The 20,869-nt window shown below is 41.8% G+C and overlaps 1 protein-coding gene across 1 annotated transcript; it reads right to left on the bottom strand.

Moving 5' to 3' along the window:
- Nucleotides 1–13,998: 13,998 nt before the first annotated feature.
- Nucleotides 13,999–20,655, bottom strand: LOC119723849 (UDP-glucuronosyltransferase 2B10-like). Its single transcript, XM_038194727.1, has 6 exons — nt 20,563–20,655; nt 18,195–18,818; nt 17,458–17,776; nt 16,198–16,429; nt 15,594–15,813; nt 13,999–15,382 (listed from the first exon to the last, which is right to left on the bottom strand). The coding sequence occupies exons 2-6, from the start codon at nt 18,797–18,799 to the stop codon at nt 15,094–15,096; spliced, it is 1,665 nt and encodes a 554-aa protein (XP_038050655.1). The 5' UTR covers nt 18,800–18,818; nt 20,563–20,655; the 3' UTR covers nt 13,999–15,093.
- Nucleotides 20,656–20,869: the final 214 nt, after the last annotated feature.

The following is a 20,869-nucleotide window of genomic DNA, read 5'->3' as shown; positions in this document are numbered from 1 at the left end:
TAAAGTTCTGTCCACGGATCACAAAAAACGTGTGCGTTCTTTCAGGTAAAAACGAAAACCATTCACACATCCCTATGTGATTTGTTTTCGTTTTGCTGAAAGAACACTGAACTTTTTTGTCGCTGGAGTCGCTGTGGAATGTCGGAAGAATTACTAAAGAAATGAAATTATCGTCGGAATAACTGTTGGAGTGTCTCATTTGAACTCGATCGGAATGTCGGTGGAGGGTTGCCAAAGTCTTAGTGGAATGTGGCTGGAACCTTGCTGACTTTTCGCCAGAAGAATGTTGTCGAACCTGCCATTGGAGTTGCACTGGAACGTTGTTGGAGCACCTCACTTTCCACACACGTGCCCCCTGCTGTTCTCTCTAACCTTGCTTGGCGCCTTTGCCACGTGCTTCTTGAATGCTCCACGACCATTCCTTCCTTGGGACTTTCATTGGCCGCAGGTCTCACACCTTGTTGATGTTGTGCGTACATCCTTCGTCATGCCCGACCAGTAGTAGCGTTGGCGCACTATCTGCAGTGATTTGTAGACGCCGGGTGACGTGACACTTTGCTGTCGTGTAGTTCTTTGAGAACTTTCTCTTGAAATGTGGGCGGTAACACCATCTGCCATCTGCCACGTTTTCCATCCCCGACTTCAATTGATGTGACAACACACCATTCCAGATCCGTAGCTGTTGCCTCGGAGCCCAGTATGTCTTCATACCTGCTGATTCCGACGACATGGGTTCCAATACCAGCTCCTCACCATTCTCCATGGCTCGCCTCGTCGGCTCAGTTGAAGAATCCGCAGGCTGTGCGTCCCTCAATTCCTAATCAAGCGTCGACCTTTGATTTCTAGTCAGAGTCCATACATCTCTTTCATGTTCACCATTGGACTTCTGGGGAATATTATCTGTCAACGCTGTGTCGGCTACTTGGCTCCGCTCTGGTAGTGACGGTCTCCTCACGACCAGCTGTCTGAATCCCATGGCGTTTCCAGTAGCCCTTCCTCGGCTCTTCGGAGTTGGACAATTTCTTTTGAAATATCCCCAGCCCTCGCAGTTGTGACATATTTCGCTGTCCCAGGGTTGTCTTCCTCCTCCATCTCTCTGATTCCCAGCATCATTTACTCCTCTTTCGTTTCTCATCGGAGCTGCAGTCATACTGTGCATTGCCTCTGCTAGGCCAGCTATCATCGCCTCCAATGCACTGAATTGTTCCAACATGCCCTGTGTATGGCAGTTGAATTTCTCTCGAGAGACCGCCTCGACGTACCGGTGGGCCCTTGCATTCCTGTTCCTGTCCCTTGCTCCTTGTCCCCACTGCCTCTGTTTCTCAGAGTTAATGAACGATTCTGTCTCAAGGGGGCCGCCCGTATCGCTTCATCTAAGGACTCGGGGTGAGCCCTGAAGATTTCCGCACGCACTTATGCATCTGGGATGGCATCCATGAAGTGCCCCGGGCGAGTCTTTCCCGCGAATCTCTGGGGAGCTGTGGGTATGCCAACTTCGTCAGCCTTCGGATGCTGTGTCTGAGTGCTTGTAGACCTTCACTGACCCCCCTTGTCCCTTGTCCCCGGGACCAAATCGTCTTTCCAACCTTGTAGTAAGGTCGTTGTAGCTCAATGGTGCGCCCTGGACCCCGTCTACAAGTACTTGCTGGGCCTGCCCCTTCAGGCTTGCTGCCAAGAAGAATGCTTTCTTTGCAGAGGTCCACGCGTTGATTGTGGCACAAGACTGTTCCGCCGTGGGCCCCTCTGGTTTCTTGCTTCCAATCGTCACTCCCGCCAACCCTTGCTCTAGTCCCTCCACCTTCATCGGTGAGGAAACCTTTGGTAGCTGTGATTGACTCGACTCTATCTTGGTAGCAAAAACTGAACCCAACGTGCCTGACCGTTCACTTAAAACCGGCCTGTACTCGCTTCCAACTCCCACTCTGGACGCCTTAAACGGTCTCCCTTGAGCAGAAGCCGTGCTTATGCTTGCTCCGCTTGCAGACTGCCTTGCTGCTGCATACCCTGGGGATGTCCGCATTCCTGCCGTCATGGTGCTGAAAACCAGTGGCACGTACGGGCCGTACGCCGGTGGTGCTTGCCATGCTCCACTGATGGTAGTGACTCCTGGTGGTGCAGAAGCTCCAACATTCACATCTCTTGTGGAATGTTCTCTTGCTCATGCTCCCCCGAGTACCAGTCTTCGATCTTCCCAATCGTTACTGGTAGTCTGGGTGTTTGCTCTACTTTGGCTCCTGGCATCTGTAAGTTGCCTACTGGAGTACAGGCGCTCAGTGGATTCAAGATTGGCTTTCTCTGGCTGGTTCCCCCTGCTCGCCCATTCATCAACGATGTGGTGTTCTCTGTTGAGACCCCTCAAGATGTGCTGTGTTGCTCGTCATTAGTTTCCTCGTCCACTCCTGTCCATCAGTTGTCCATCCCGTCGATCTCCCTGGAAACACCTCTGGGTTCCCTGTGGATGTCATTGGAGAGAACTGGAGCTGTGATGCTACCTTGACCGGTTGTAGGATGCTGGTTGCTCCGCTTGTCGCCGCACCTCCCACAGCCGCTTGAAATGAGTCACTGCCTCTATACCAGAATTCCACTCCCGAGTCGACCTCTTCCACTCTGTGTCTCCCGGGTGTAAGCACTGCTTGCTCTCTCTGCTCCATTCCGTTGTCTTCTTCCTTAAGCTGCTTCCACTGAAGTTTCTCTACTGGTGGATTCCACTGCTGCCACCAATGTGACGTGTCGTGCCAGCTTTCCTGCGTCAGGCTGATTTGTTTGGTAGCGTGCCGTCCCGATGGTGTCCTATCCCTGCAGTGGTGGGCCACAGCACCAGGCTATCCCCTCTTTTCGATTGACAGGATCAGTAGACTGGTGGAAGTCAGGCCAATGGAGCAGGGGAATTGGAGTGGACATTGGGAATCGGAATGTGGAGTCGGAATGTTGGTGGAGTCGGAGTGTCGGTGTTACACAGTCAATTTTGGTGACTCCATCGGACAAATAGAATTTAGGAAATATGCCATACACTCCCATGAAATGAATGAAAACCAACTAGACACTTCTCAATATTCTATATACAATATACAAGCAAATTTATTTACACAAAATCCCCAAATTTCACAAAATTATAATTTCACAAGTCCAAAACAATTTCTATGACTTGACTTATTCAAATCAGGTACAGATTTCCAATAAATTCTCAATCTGCAAACTTCTTCAAATTTGTTATTTCTCAACGCTTCGATGAATTAATACTCTCAAAAACAAATCACTTCCAAATTTAACTACGAGAATTTCAAATATCAATCAATTCGCACTAATTCTCAATCTGCAACCTTCAGGTCTCAAACCATTGATCAACAATCAATCTCCAAAACAAAATTTTCTCGGAATGTGATCAATAACCTTAAATTTCAAATTTAACTCAAGTTTCAAGATGTGCAGTGCCACACCCCGATTCCCGTCCAACAGATCAGATATAGGTGGTACGTCACTTCTAACCGGTGCGGTAGGGGAAGTACAGGTAGCTCTCGGCACAACAGAGATTATTATTATTATTATTATTATTTATTCGGCCAAATTACAAGGTACAACAAGCAATTCACAAAAGTAAACAAAACTAAACAAAAACAATCCAATCCAAGCTGGCCAGGATTGACAAAAGTATAATAAAACACTGTGACTCGAAAGCCTGTCAATCCTAACTTGAATGGTACATGTAACATACAAAATATATTAAAAATTAGGTATAAAATTCAATGAAAAATAAGACCGCCTTAAAAATAATACTTAAAAAGATAAATAGATTTAAAAGATTACAGTTACAACAGTTTTCTCAAGGCAAGAATAGCTGGCATAAAAACCTAACAACTGCAGATTATACAAGACTGGGGAAAAACAGACAAACAAGCCAAAACAAAACTAACAAACACCCCAACAAACTAAGAAACAAAACAAGACAGGATAAGACTAAACAAAATGTAACAAAACAAGTCAAGACAAGAGACAAGACAAAGAGACAAGACAAGACAAGACAAAACGAAACAAAACAAGACAAGACGAAACAAAACAAAAAACAAACAAACAAACAAGACAAGACAAGACAAGACAACAACAACCACACAACAACATAAAAACACAGAACGAAAGATTGATACAGTAAACAAAATAATTTACAATGAAATAAAAATAAATAATAATAATAAGCAATAAAAACCTGATAGAGAAAAGTAAAAAATACAGTTGACATGCAAGAAAAACTACGTCAAAAAAAATATCCATCCAATGAACAAGAAAAGCAACAACAAAAGTATCAATAACAAAATAAATACAAGTAATAATAAATGATAAGCAACCGGAAAAATAGGCCTGAAAACCAACATTATTTCAGACATAAATAAATGAATAAATAAACAAACTTAACCACAAAAGAGGAAAATAATATAAAATAAAATAACAATGAAATAAAAGAATGATGGCAGTTTACAGTGGAAAAATATACACATGAAATTACTTTAAAAAGATTAAAAAGTAGATCAAAAGAGTTAAACACTTGGGGGGGGGGCCTATTTCCAGCTCAAGGTTTTAACACTCATAATAATGGGCGGATAATCGGGTGTTAAACAGTGTGAATGAATCAATTAATAGAGAGTCCCTTACATGCGATGGCAAACTACTCCAGATTCGGGGGAAGACATGACTAGATGTGTTTTTCAGGGTTTGAGTTCTAGCATAGTGGTGACTAAATGTGACTAGATGGTGTAAAAGTAGCTCAACTTCAAACCCCGGAATTACGTGCCATCTAAAGAATTAATATTATACCAAAATCCGATTCACTAAATTGAAACCTTGTATTTTTAGTCCTAAAGAAAACCAGGATTATTTTATCTTCATGTTTTCGTAAAGTACCTTAATTATACACTGTCTTGATGAACGATTTTGAGATTTAATACAATCACATAAAAGATAAATCAACTTGAAAATGGTGACGAATAATAAAACCAAAATTTGTGTAAACCTACGGTTAGGAGTTTCTTCACTCGAATAAATCAGAGAATCTGCTTGTCACACAAGGCTGTTTAAATATTCAGCACTTTTTAGGCAATGACACACTGGACATTTGGCAAAGCAAAACTCAAGAGTCCTGCAAAATATTGACTCTTCGGCTATCGGTCTCTGGTCTCAACTGACTAGGCCGCACCCCAAGAAAAACTGACAAAAATTCCAAGCTCCACTAACCATGGCACTTAACAAAAGGCACATTCCAGCAACACTCATACAATCAACTATACACCACATATCTGTCCTTATAAGGTACATTCACTCAACTGAGAAAAAGAAAAGTATGTGAGAGCAAGACCTGATTAAATATTCATTAGGCCTAAACTATTAGCCAATCAAGATATTGGGGAAATAAATAGACACAGACTGGTTCTTAAAGGAACTTTATTCAGTTAAAGGAACAACGTGTACAAACTTACTGGTAAAATGAGAAAATTACACATCAAAATAAGACAATTACAGATCAAATGTGACAGTCGGTGGAGGCGGAATGTCAGTGGAGTCGGAATGTCGGTGGAGTCGGAATGTGGGCGGAGTCGGAATGTCGGTGGAGTTTGAATGTTGGCGGACTCGGAATATGGGCGGAGTCGGATTGTGGGTTGAACACCTTATTTCCCTTTGGACTTTGCCCTTGACTTAGTCCTTAGTAGATCCTACCATATGACACTGACTTGTAACTGACATATCGCGGTAGAATCGCGTTAGAATCGCGTCAACGCAGCTTGTGAAATATTGTCCAATTACATGATATACAAATGGACGAGGAACGCGCAAATCTGAGATAAACAAAATGTAGTGTACACAAACTCCGGCCTGAACGCCTGAGAGCGACCAGAAAAAAAAACTTATATAAAATTCAAACCCACAAACTCTTTCGAAAATTGGCTGCTACAACCTTATTCGGAATACCACGCAAAATAGACCAATCGTAATCAAAATATTCAGTAGGCAATACCAACATTGGGCAGATAAATGTTCAATGTAAAGTAAAATAGTGCGCCCTCATGTGATAGATGTCAATCTGGGAATCTTCCCCTTTCACTTAAGTGGATAGGATAACTATCATTAATTTATAAAGCGTTACTGTAATGCTTTCAACACCTTTCAGGTATTTTACGATAGGTCTACTATTTCAATTGGGTAGAAAGAACTGAAAAACAGTTAGCGGGTAAAAAAATGTATTTTTTCGACCTACATATCCGAATGTTTTAATTTCCCGGAAATTCCTTGTCAAAAACAACTTCCTTCACCAAAATGTTGTGACAGTTACAGATATTCTGTCTGCTGGTACTCTTAAACGACTTCGAGTTTTTCTTTCATCATGAATTTTCATGTATGTTAAATACTTTATTTACCCCCCCCCAAAAAAAAATACAACCCAAGAACAAACAAAGAATTAGACCGACCGGCCAACTGACTGACGGACCGACCGACGGACCGACCGACCGACCGACAGCCCGACAGACAGACTCGCGCACACACACACACACACCCACCCCACACACACCCATTCTCAAATTTGTATCCTTGTGGAGACATTCCTTTGTTCTCGTGTAGTAAAGTGTTCAATTTTGAAAGTGAAGTTTCAAAATGCTCTTATTTTAACCAGAATTAGTTTTCTTGGCTGAAATTTGGACTGAATATCCCTTTTCTAAAACTCTTCCATTTGCGACTGATCAACCCACCTTGGAAATTCCTTGTTTTTGAGTAAAATCCATATATCTATTTCGTGAAAACCTTGTGGAGACCTATTCATCTATAGAAATTGCCCTGTGGAGACCTTTACAATGTTTTGTTCCCTATTGTGTGTGTGTCTCCACAAGGATACAAATTTGTAGTCACACGCGTGTGTGTGCACACCCACACACACGCACACGCACACCAACACAGCCAAAACAAAACAAAACAAGCTTCTTCTTTTTTTCTATGCGGGCCCAACTATATAAAAAGGTTATTATTTTGTTGTTTTGGCGCACAAATAGATCCACCCTACATAATTGATTCTGACAGGCGCAAACCAGTTCAACCTTCGAGAAGAGAATTATTGTCGGGCCACATTATAATTCCTAATTCCAGGGGGTTATTACTCCATAAGTACCATTGGGCGGAAGGTTTCATCGATACCACATTCAAAACTGAATACTTTTGTATTGCTCGAAAAACGGCGGTTAAAAAACAAATCTATTTTGGGGGTGATAGGCGAAAATACCAAGTACCGTATGCATCGCTAATATCAACCACGGTGCGGTCCAGTTTGTTTGGATTTGGTCTTCGCAAACATCGTTGCCATGGATGTTTCCTTCAGCATCAGCCATGTGTACTGATTCATTTCAGTACACGTATTTTTAATTAAAGGGCAGATAGGAGGTAGTGCCAGGTTTGAGTGACATCGAGATTGTTACACTTTTCCGCGGGCATTTAACGCAAATATTTAACCGTGAGAAAAATCGACACGCGTACGGTTGCCATGGATAACTTAATTCAGAAGCGGCAACCATGATCAAAATTCGAGGACGGTTATGAGGGAGTCAAATTAATTCGTACTGATGCTGATGGCAGAGGGTAGCCTACATTGAGTTATATATCCAATTGTGCATGTGGAAAAGTGCGCTGGTTGCGAACACTAACACTACTTACTGCAGCATTAGGGCCTACACATATGTTTAGACATTATTGCAATCTTATAATTTCTGATTTATAATCAACAAGAGCACGATCGCACGTTTCATCCAGGGTCAAAGTATGATTTCTACATTGGTACAGGATTTCTTGTTAAGCTGCCTGCTGGCGATAATCAGTCAAGAAGTGGTCTTTCCAATTCGCTCTAAGGAATGTCCTGGAGGCTGGAGACAGTATGGTAAGTCTTGCTACGCAATGATTACCAACAAACCACTCAACTGGTTCCAGGCCCGTCAGGTTTGCCTGGATGCTACGAGTGACCTGGCGGTACCTAACTCAGCCTCTGAAAATGACTTCATACGTGACATGCACGTCGAACTAATCAAATCCTCAGAAAAACCTAGCAACATGTGGCTCGGCTGCACTTACGGATTACAGGCAAATGGAACGTGGAATTGCTATGGGGATGACCAAGACAAATACTATAACTTCAATCCTGACAGGGAAATAAAGGAAGCAGGATGCTCGACCATCATCCGTGGAAAGGGAAAGTGGGGATTCCAACCTCATGAAGATTGCCTCAACGAAAGGAGACGGTTCCTGTGCGAGCGCAGTAGGTGTGCTACTGCTCCTCTACGGTGTTTTGCAGTCACTGCTGATGATTCAAGTCATCATGGTCAGGCCCCATCCTATTGTCTACACGGCCACTCCTTCAAGGAAACTGTCTTTAAAATCCCAATGCAATGCTGTCTGGCATGCTCCATGGATCCCGAGTGTCACTCCTTCAACCTAAGAGCGGACATGCTGTGTCAATTTAACAATGTCACAAAGTCGCAAGTTGACGCTGACAAATACGTGATTACGAAAGAGGATTGTACCTATTATGAGTTTGAGTAAGTACATAACTTCTTATCTCAAAGTCTCTTGCGATTACCTGAAAGCAGACTTTAAGCAAACATTAAGAAAAGAAGCTAATGTTGACTAAAAATAACGCGTGAAGTTGTCATGTCATCTCGATCAGGAAACTCAAGCTCCTATATACCGGAGATACATTATACGGCTATTAGCTTGGCAATCTTAATCTAATTATGAGACACCGTATAGTGGCGACATACAAGGGTGAGTAGATATCTGTATAGGCCTAGTTGAAACGCCGCTTCTCCGAAATCGTCTAGAATTTACGATGAAGAAATTATCACTTGATGTAGAAACTGTGGATTGTTTAAAAGTATACAGCATCAAATGACATGGAAATGTTGGAAACTACATACGTTTTGATTGCTGGCTACTGGAATCAGAATAATCACTGGACTACAAGACATAGTCGACTTGTTCAAACATATTACATTGTTGATTTCAAAATAATCAATGTAATTACTTCTTGTTATCAAAGTGAAAGCTGTGTAAATAAAATCAATAAATGTTAGCGCAGATATAGCTAGATGCAAACACTAATAGCCAATTCTCCAATATAGGAAACGCTAAACTAGTTTTATTTTCGTGCATGCGTGGGGTGGTATTAAACAACCCTCCTCAGTAGAACCGCATCGTGTGTGACTTGAAGCGCAGACTTTAACTTTACCTTCAGGGTGCGGTGGGATGGGATGTGCAAATATCATAATACTGTAACGGAAAGTGTAGGGACTCGTAGCCAGTTTATTTCCTACGTCATTTGTATTGCAATAGTGACAATTCATTGTGTTTGTGACTGGGCGGAGCTTAAGAGTTCAGTGACTGAATGCACGTACGTTATTGGTTGCCAAAGGCCCATAGGTTAAGTACAGGCTTATGTGTTTTTACAGCGTTGCATGTACACGAGAAGGGTACTCACATGATCGCGCGGAGGTGTTGTGTAACGGACAGCGGACGGTATCAGTCATGTGGTTGCTAGGGGCGATTGCTAAAGGTTACGTAACACTTTATTTGTTATGAAACTACATGTACAGAGACATGTTCACGTTGGCGGGTGAAATGTTTCAAAATTAATTTCTCCCGTTTGGAAGACCGTATCTTCATTTCCATTATAATGATCCATGTATGTGCTAAAAATCGTTGTGATATGTTCATTACTTTTCGTTGAAATTGGAAAAATAGGCCTGGCTTCGTGCTTTTTTGAAAGCTGTAACACTGGCGTTTGCAATATCTGTCAATCTTTTCAAGCCTCACAATTATTAATAAGGTTCCTATTCATTATAGTGTGCAGTTGAAAATTGGAAAAAGCCTCCTTCACGAGTTATCGATCGATAAATATCACCCTTTTTGCCGGCTTTCATTGGTCGATACCGAGACCCACGCCAAAACACGCCGAGTGACGCTAATGAATATGCTAATCTACCATACATTATTGTGTTGCTTGGCCGAAATCGGTCACCCGTAGCACCTACAGTGCTTTGCTGAACAATGCACGTGGGTTGGGCGGCAGAAAATCCTCGTCGACATTTCCCATGGAGATAGTACTAGTTGTAACACTAGCGTTTGCAACAACAGATTAAGCTGAAATTCGGAATATACTAGACGATATAAGTGATCAACTACTCGTGAAACAACAATTTGGAGAAATTCCTAGAAATTGATGTAAATACATAGATTTTGGGGACGTTTTTGAACGATTTCTTCCAGACTTGAAGGTCAGCTATAACAGTAACCAGTATGGACGTTTCGGCATCGATAACGGAGATTTTTTTTCACTGACATGAAGTTTAGAATTTCTTCTTTCGTTATAGTTTAAGATTTCAATCATAATGAGCATTCTTTGTGAGAAACACAACGTTCAAAAGGCCATGTTTTTTGTGGTGCATGAATTTCACTGCTCTGCTAAAGCGTCTAAGTACGTAATCGGATTAGCTTTCCTTAATAACGGCAGACGCTTTGCCTTAGCAACAACATGACTGGTATAGCCCTGACTGTGCTGAAGTTGCGCTGTGTATAATGACGCTAGCTTGCATGAGTAAAGCGTTAACCAGGTTAAAGGGGCACTAGGTCCTGAAATCCCCGAAAATTTCATGTTTTGGATTGTTACTTTAATTTCAAACATCTGGTTGAAAACCCCCCCAAAAAACCCGGTTGTTTACATCGGACATGACGGAGTACGAACACGTTTTTCCTGTCATTCCGTTTGTACGAAATACACGTTTGTCTCGGGAACAGCGGTGACCAATCACCAATGCACAAAATTTATTTTCTTCGACGTCCAAAAAAGGCGAACACTTTACGAATGAAATCACAACTAGCACCCAAACAGCTGGACGTTTTGGGGACGCAAAAGTGGACCCCGAAATTCGTTCTTGCACGCATAGTTCAGGAATAACACAGAAGCCCAGTTTTTAAAGGATAGTGGTGTGGATGTTTAAATCCTACGTTTAAATGTTCTTTACGATTAACATCATTTCGTTCAAAGCGCGTTATGTAGCCCAATTGGGCTGTTCCAGGACCTAGTGTCCCTTTAAGGCTGAAAAATGTGTATTATTTACCCTGGCGTGCATTACTTACATTGGCGTGTATTGTTTACATTGGCATGAATTGTTTACATTGGCGTGCATTACTTACATTGGGGTGTACTACTTACATTGGTGTGTACTACTTACATTGGTGTGTGTTACTTACATTGGTGTGTACTACTTACATTGGTGTGTATTACTTACATTGGTATGTATTACTTACATTGGTGTGTACTACTTACATTGGTGTGTATTACTTACATGGGTGTGTATTACTTACATGGGTGTGTATTACTTACATTGGTGTGTACTACTTACATTGGTGTGTATTACTTTAAACACTGGAGTGTATTACTTACATTGGTGTGTACTATTTCCATTGGTGTGTACTATTTACATTGGTGTGTATTACTTACATTGGTGTGTACTACTTACTTTGGTGTGTATTACTTATCATGGTGTGTATTAGTTACATTGGTGTGTACTACTTATATGGGTGTGTACTACTGATTGTATCGGTGTGTGTTACTTACAATTGGTGTGTGTTACTTACATTGTTGTACATTGTTTACATTGGGCATATTGTTCAGGCTGTGCGCATTGCTGCTTATTATCAGTTGACTCCCAAGTGTAATTAATTAACCCTGGTTATTAACAACCTCATTAAGACACAATCACTACTGCATATATTTATCGATATGATATAATGAATTACGATCACATTTGTCGTGCCGACAATCCTGTTGTCAAGTTGTATCTATTGTTGGTTTATTGTGCAATTAACGGAGGGTAATCACAATCATCACAATCGGCGGTCAAGCTTTCAAATGTTGATATTAGAGGCAGCAAGTAGCAACCACGTTTGCATCATACGAAGCAATGGTTGTAATACATCAAGCATCCCATAATGGCATCCAAAACCTGACTAATGAACAAGTAAAATCACTAGCTCTGTGAGCAGCTTTTTAATTTTTTTTATCTATAATAAGAGCCACCACAACCCTGGGCAAGATTATTACGCACACTTTAAAAACTCGATTAATAACAAAACAGCCCATTTCAACTTTTTTTATCAATTTGCTGAACAACTATTCTCTGTGAGCAGCTTCTTTTTTTTTAAGAATTGAGGCAGACAAATCTACATGTTATGTGCAATGTACTATAGTTTCATATGTCTTGAATTTTAACCAACTTATATGGTTTATTTCTCTCTATATATATTTGTTTAAGTAAGTTCACCATGATTTTGATGTTTTTAATATTGTAAATTATCATGCAATTTGACCTTTGGTCGACAATGTGATGATATGGATAAATAAACCACACCATACCATACCATAATATTACGTCGATGGAATAGCAAACGAATAACACAGAATAATACGGAAGCGTATTTCCGAGTTACTGCGGAAGTGATAGTACAAGGCAATGACTTTAAATCCCTTGAGGCTTAGGCCTAACCCTTCCTTTTTTTGTGGAGGGATGCTATTGGGATTGGGTAAATTTGGGTCCATACTCAAGACTTTACCCAAAGCAAAATAGCCCCTCTTATTGTGTCCTCAAGTCTAGGGAGGCTGAAGTAGGCTGTACCCATTTTTCATCGACGTGTGTATTATACTTTATAACAGATTCTATGTCTGATTGGCCGAGAGCAAGTCACATGGTACTTTCTATCTTTGTTATCTTTCAGTGCACGGCCAAAATTACTATACCATTAGCAACCAAAGTACTATAGACCGCTTGCAGACGCGTTCGATAATCGACGCGCGAAGGCGCGCGACGCCATGTTGTGGGACAGGCGTATATCTATCCACGCACATTTTGTCCCATAACATGGCGTCGCTCACCTTAGCGCGTCAATTATCGAACGCGTCTGCAAGCGGTCTATACCCACGGCGCGGTATTTGTGTGCAAATGCATGCTGGTGTGTGCGTTGAGCGTTGCGCGTAGCGCGTATTTTTTCCCAAGAGAGCGTGCCACAAAGTTGGGTTCAAACATTTCGTAAAGGGGTGGTATGTGCGAGAGAAATACATTTCCCACCAATGTCCAATTGAAATTGAAGTTTATTTTAACTGTGTTCAGATTTACATTTTTTATTTAAAATGTCAAAACCAAGCAGAATCTGTGGGTGAAGCGTTATAAAACAAATATTGAATGCTTTATCTCGTGGTGATTATAAACTAGCCTCCCTCGGTGATCCATGGAGCATTCTAGTTTCCATCGTTATCGCCTCGGAAATATAGGATGTCCATGGATAACCTCGGGAGGCTAGTTTTACTACACCACTCGACGCATTCAATATTTGTATAATAGCCAAGTCGTTCGTTGTTAAAACTTGAGAAGTCAGAGGCGGTGATGTGTCAACTTCACAACTATACTTAAAGTCACAACCAGTCATGGGCGTCGCGAGGGGGGGGGGCAAGGGGGCCCCCCCCCCTGGAAAAGCAACCAAAAAAAAAAAAAAGGAAGAAAAAAAAAAAAAAAAAAAAAGAGGCGCGAAGACAAAGTGGTGTAAATTTAATGAGTGGGGGGGGGCAAAATGTCCCTGCCCCCCTCTAAAACTGATAAATCGAGAATGTGTTGAGAAATACAAGCATTTTTTGGCAAAAAAATGTTTTTGCCTCCCTCTAGAAAAAATCCTGGCGACGCCCATGCAACCAGTTGATCATGAATAAAGTGATGTTTTCTTAGAATATGATAGGCCTACATGTAGCTAGTAGCTATAATAAGGTTGAGATCTTACATGCATTATGTATCACTCTTGTTAACATTTCGAACTATCCGAAAAAACTGAAACAATGACAGCCCATTCATGTCATCACCTTTTAATTGTAACACAAATATGGAAGATTTTTTTCCAAGAGAGATACTTAACAGAAAAGAGCAAGATGTCTGTTTCCCCCTGATAATAATAAACCGCTTAAAGACATATTATTATTTTTATTTATCTCAAAAGTAGCCTGGCGAATTATTATCAAAAGGCTTATTTGTATTAACATCGCACTGGTACTAAACCCCCCTCGAAACTATTGAATGATCGTTGGACATAAAAAGTTCTGTTGACGAAATCGTGTTTCGTGATCAAAAGAAACTTCACATATGGGGGGGGGGAATACAGTTTTAACATTCCGGAGACTCGAACCTGCAACCTACAGCATTGTGATCACCGACCTGGCGAAGCGCGCAACATAATTGCCACGCTTAATCTAAATTATATAAAGTTATTACAAATCACATGACATATTTATTCATTCATGTGATTTGTTTCACGCATGTGCATCGAGGTAAATGACTTTACTTGCCTGCAGAAGAAACGTGTCCCCAGGAAAGCCGCCATGTCTTTTTCGTAGTAAATTAGATTTATCTATACCCTGATTTCAACACACACAAAAATCCAGGAATTCTTACAAAACAGTATTTTGGAATGAAATTTATAGGGAAAATGGATTCCAATATGAAAAGGGTTTACATGGAATGTAATTTAAAATGCTAAAAACTCTTCGTGGTCTTTTTTCAAGTTGTTTTGGTCTTGAGAGCTACAGTGTCTGTGTACGTTTGAGCCCTAGGTTTCAACGGCAGAAAGCAAAACCAATAAACAAAATATCAGAAAAAGAAGAAGCTAGAGCCTAATGTGAGATAAACTAAGACTCGCCAACGACAGCTAAAACTCCTGGTTGCAAGCTTTGACCATTCAGAAGTGGAAAATGAAGAGGTTCGATTTATTTCTCATTTCAGCACAGATATCTTGTGAAAAATTGTTTGAAAATTAAAAATTAATTAATCATTAAAAAAATTATCGCTTTGATCAAAACGACACTTTGTATAGTATTATTTGTTTCACGTTATATTCCCCAGTTCCAAATCTTCAGCAAATTCCTGATGTATATATGTAAATAAAAGTTTAAGCCTACTACACACAGTTAATTTTATATCCTATTACCAAGATTGTTATGTCCGCAAACAAGCACTACTTTATTTAGCCTTGCATGTACTATTCTTTCTTTAGATGATTTTTTCCAGCCTTGCCACACATACACTTACAGCAGCAGTAACACAATGAAAGGTTTACCCCTAGGATCAGAGCCAGGACAGCCAGAAAGAAGATGTAGACGTCTAGAAGATTCCTCTGCATGTAATTCAGATCTTGGACGGCCGGGCGCAGGTGATCACCGCCGAACTTGGTGACGTGAAGGATCCAATGAGCTGCCGTCTTGATTGGGGGTGACATGGTCTGCAAGTCTCGCATGATGAGGGATACACGCCGTGCGTTGACACGGAATCTGTCAGCAAAAGAGACATCAACACGGGCAATTTGAGCTAGTGCGGATGGAGGAACTTATTTGATTTTAACAGAAATAACGAAAATGTTTTAAAGAATTCCTTTCCTGATACTAACAATGTTGTCTATTTACCTTTTACCCACATTTACAAAAAAAATTATTAGACCAAATTTTCTAGTGTTTTTTGATGAACTCACAAAATCAATCTTACTTTGGTTCTGTCACGACTTTGTGGATGGTCTGGCTCAATATCTCCGGTGTCAAGGTGGTGACGTCTAGCGTCAACCCGACCCCACGGTCTTCTAGCCGGTCCAAATTGTCCATCTGATCTTCGAAGAGCGGTAGGCCTACCATGGGCAGTCCGGCCCACAACGCCTCGTACATACTGAAGCCGCCACCGTGACTCACAAACACTTTAACATGAACGTGCTCTGGATTGAAATGTTTAACAATAAGAACCTTAAATTGCGCTTCCCTTGCTGTTTTGAAGTTTCAACCCGAAAAATAGTGTCGATCATTTAAGTAGGGAAATTTACCCCAAAGTGATTAAAAATACTGCAACCCCAACCCTTAAAAAACTATGCTTAATTTATCAGTTACTCATGAGCATACGTCAAAAGAAAACAAAGAAACAAACACCCCCAGCAACCCAACAAACAAACAAACACCCCCCCCCAAAAAAAAACCCACAAACAACCAACCCCAACAAACCAGAACTGTTTAGCCATAGCGGGGGCGGGGGGGGGGGTGCAGACGTGGTGGCGTGGGTGGAAGCAAAGGTAGCAGAAAAATACATCAAATGTAGAAAGACCTACCCATGACTTGTGCCATTGGCAGCCATCGGACGACTTTTGTGTTGTCTGCTAGCTTAATTCCCACAGGTAAAGCAGCTGAGGTCTGCCACAACACCCGGTGTGGTAGCAAGGCGAAGCCGTCGGCAAGAACTTGGGCCTTTTCTCGCTCCATGCTTCCAACGTGACTACCCAGTGAAAATAAAACCACTCCATTCGGAGCTGTGTCCAGATATTCTACCACATCATCTTCAATCTGTTGTCAGAATAAGAAAAACACGAGAGAGAGAAAACGTTTTCCCCGGGAATGTGATTCGTTGCCGGTAGTACTACAGGATTTAACCAGGTTGAAAAAACATATGATTCACAAATTTTGTTTTAACGCTGTGTTTTTCTCATTGACATCACGCATATCGTGTATAATCGGAAGTGGGAGACACCTACGCGTCATAGCTATTATTGATTTATAGCAGGAATATTCGAAGAATAATCGATTGATCAATGTCCATGGCTCAGGACCCTCCCTGATAAGGTCCTATATAATTGCCACATATGTCATACTCCATATGTGGCAACACTTAAAGAAATGAGATAACACATTCAACAACATAATGGAAGTGATGAGCGGACGATTTTCGGCTGGTATATAGTTTTTTTCTACAATTATTTAGCGGTCACTAAAACTTGATTGACACGATTTTACCGAGAAGGTGAAACAGAATCCGTAAGAATTTCTATTATGAGAAGAAATTACGTACACAGTGGGAAAATAGTTTATGAAAATATGGTGTTACGACAAAACGGCAGCACGTAGGAGTGATGGAACGATGCGACAGTTGGTGTCTTGACGTTGCGTCGTGCCGTCGTATCTATAGCCGGGGTACTGTCATGTACCATGCGGTCGCATCGTTGCGTTCGCTATTGCATCGTGCTTCGCTGCTATCGCATGTTGTCAGTGTTTCATCGCATCGTGCTCTGATATCGCATCCCGGCAGAGCGCTGTCGCATCAAGCCATTCCGATGTCACATCCTGCCGGTGTTGGTGCAGGCCTACGTACATTGTCATCGTGTCGCTGTGCCATCGGTGATGGAACAATGACAAGTCGCGGAGGCATCGTGACATTGGGCAAACGTCAAGACGCAATGCCGTTTTGTCGTCATCAGAACACCACAGCAAAGAAGCCATAAAACTGAGCAAGTTTTCAAATAAGCTGAAACGACATTTTACAAACGTGGGATAGAAAACAAATTGATATCCCTTAAGCTTAATTTACTGCACTTTACCTTTTTATGAGGAGTCGAACCAGCTGTGAAGAGAACGTAAATAGTGTTTGGCTGCATGGGGCGAGGAAACTCTAAAGCGAAGCTCCCATGGAACATATACAGCGACGCTTGCTTGTTAGATTCATAGGTGCTGATCTCGGTTCGAATGTTATACTTGATTTTCAGCTGATCAAATCCTTTGAAGTCGAAAATCAAAAACCACCAGAATCTGTAGTAGATGTGCGCCAGGACGTTTTGGACTCGCTGTAAGAATGTCATTTTGTCTGTGAGTCCAAGCACACGCTCCGGGATGTAGGATGGGTCGATAGGTAACCCTGCCCTTGAAAATGAAGATACAAACTTTTTTTGAAATTAATAGTGGATTTTCTCCAATCTAGCAAGTTCACACAATTGGGGACTACACACGAGTTGACCTATGGTACTACAGGGGCCGAAGACGCTGTGGGGACAGCAGAAAGTCCCCACAACTCGGTCCTAATTTGCCTAACAATAAAAAAAAACCCATTCCCCATAACGCGATGACGGCCCAGGGTCTACCTGATGTTCCCCAATACCTATGCTCTCTAAGGGCTAGGGTTCAAGGGTTAGGGAACATAGGTGTTGGGAAACAGCCCGCCCAATAATACACCCGACAATTGGCCGTGCATTATAGGTATACACACTTTTTACACTTCCTAAATACGTGTGGACGTTTCCCGTGCCAGTCCCAATTGCCATAATTGTGATCTCGTACTTACCACTCTCCATGCTTTGAAGGAACCGCGTGTACAACGCAATTGTAGATGAAGGGAATGTTTAGAGCCTGTGCCAGGAGCGGAATACACGGGATGTGGTCATCAGCAACCAACATGTCGAATTTCTCTTCCCGGAGCCTCTTCATGGTCGCTGCATCTCCCAGCAGGTCGTCGCACTCGCGTAGCCACATATCCGCGATGCTCGGTTCCTTGAAGTCGCCCCTGACGCCTGCGATCAACGGACCCCAGAAGGTCCTCAGGGCGCCCGTGGTGAACAACTTGCCGATATTGGCCATGACATCGGCCCGTCTCTGCGGTGTGTAAGACGAGGTGAATACCACCGTAGTGAAGATGTCGGCGTCGGCCGTGTGCATCTGCGGAGGGTTGGAGCTGCTGAACAGCGAGACCACCTTGTGACCCTGTCTCACAAGCTCCTTAGCAGACATGGACAGAGATGGATAATGACTGCCACCCGCCATAGAGACAAAGTACAGAAACTTGTACGTCTTGGGATCTGGGAGATGATCCTTCCCAATGGTGCTGTAGACGGGTGGCATCAACATGCAAGATGTTATCAGTAGGAGAATGGTAACAGTTTTTTGAGACATCGTATTGGCCCGCCGTAACCTGAAAAAAGGGAAGAATTGTATTATATACGCGACAGCTTCGCCTCGCCCGCGACGGGGGGGGGGGGGGGGGGGGGGGGGGGGGGGGAGTGAGGGAGGGAGGGTAAGCCGCCGCCCTTCGCTCGTTTGGCTTGCGAGTCACCCACCTCGCTACGTTGGCGATCAACCGATCAACAAACAAACAGTTGCATACACGGTTTCCGCTTGGTATACCATCCAGTGATTATATCTATTGCCAAAATACCAATGTCTCGAAAAGCAATATGGAACATTTTTTGACGAAATATAACTGTATTACCGTTATTGCTATAATGATGAAATTTAGTGACGGAATAAATTTGACTGGCTCAATACTTAACATTCAGAACATAATAATAATTGGTTAAGTAAACATTATACTTGCATCAAATACACGTTCAGATAAATAAGCTAAGATATACATTTTGCAAAGAACAAAATATATTTTTCATAATTCAGTTTTGTTTGCCTATGCCTCCAAACCAATCCAAATAAATGGTAGTCAGGCAGACAAAAGTTCAATAGCAGATTATTTCTTACACAAAACATTCGCTACAAGTCTGCTTTTATATTCGTACCTCGAATAGGTAGGTTGTACACTTCTATACAGCGGTCGCCCCTCTATTTTAACAGCCACTTATAAAGACCTCGGTGTATACAGAGGTCAATATTTGATCCAAAAACAAACTCACAAAATTATCAAAATAGTATCAGTGCACGTCACCTTGTAGAACTAATTTGTAAACTAGGTCAATACAATATCAGTTCCCAATCTCTCCTCCGCCGATAAATTGAACAGAAGAAAACAAAAATTTCAGCCAGTTTCGAACCAATATGGCCGATCGGGCAGCTGTTTAATTCGTTTCCTTGGCGTTATTATATCTATTTCTTGTTCATGGATTGATTTTAGGCATTAACAGGTTATTATCAAGCTGAAGTCGGTATCATATAAAAACCAGACTATAATTTGTATTAATTTATCCTATATTGGTTAAACCCTCTCACGTGACCGGTCACTCCCCTAATTATCTTCACTTAGGCATGCGCAATTCTACCTAAGTGTCTTTATTTCATAGAGTCCTATTTCTTGCTACATTGGTACCTATTTATTTTACGGTCATGATTTAGAGGGCATATCGAATGAAGTGGCTACAAGGTGAGTGGCGTAAGTGGGGTACAATTTGCAGGGGGGGGGGACCTCTAATGTGTTTTAGCAACAAAAAGGTTCATTTTGCCTTTCCTAAATCTGAGTTGAAGGGGAATAAGGCAGGAGGGGCACAGGAATCAAGCGGGTAGGAGCGTGATCCCATGCCCTCTTCCATTGAGCGGCTAGCTTGACGGCACAAGTAACCAGCAATACTGAGATTGTTTTGATGAAAACTGTAGCAGAGGTTGAAGTGTTTCATTTCTGCCAGTTTGTTGTGTAAGTTTTTTATTTGATATTACAATTTGGTATATTCATGCTAAGCCGAAAATGCCATCAAACGATATTCACCAACCGATGAAAAACACGAATGAAATTTTCTACGTTGGTCTTCCGAAAAATTCAATTTAGCCTACGTCCATGTATATACCTTAACAGTGATGGAATTATTTTGCACGATGTCTCAATGGAAATCTCTCACATAAAAATCATTTGAAATTGTGCCTCAAGTGCCACCCTAAAGCACATCTTAAACTGAGAGAATGAAGAAGAAAGAGTATGGACATATTGTATCGATACTCACTAAGTGTAGATTTGTTTTCGATCAAGAGGAGTAGACGAGTTCAACAACGACAATCCGAATCAACGTATCCCACTGATAGAATTGTCTGCTTGCGTGGTGATCAATAGACTCAATATAGGCCTAAAGACCCTTAGCAAACTATATCTGAACAGCAGCGGCCCTGGCCTTTGTAACCTTTGTTTCCGAACGAAGTCCAATCCGGAATATCACAGGGCAAACTAGGGGGTAGGAACTAGGAACAATACATCACTGATAAGTTGCAAATACTCCCCTCAAGCAATATATTATTTGGATTTACCCAATCATA

This window comes from Patiria miniata, unplaced genomic scaffold (assembly GCF_015706575.1).
Source record: "Patiria miniata isolate m_02_andy unplaced genomic scaffold, ASM1570657v1 HiC_scaffold_17, whole genome shotgun sequence".
Lineage (NCBI taxonomy): Eukaryota > Metazoa > Echinodermata > Asteroidea > Valvatida > Asterinidae > Patiria > Patiria miniata.
This window is presented reverse-complemented; position numbering and strand designations above follow the sequence as displayed.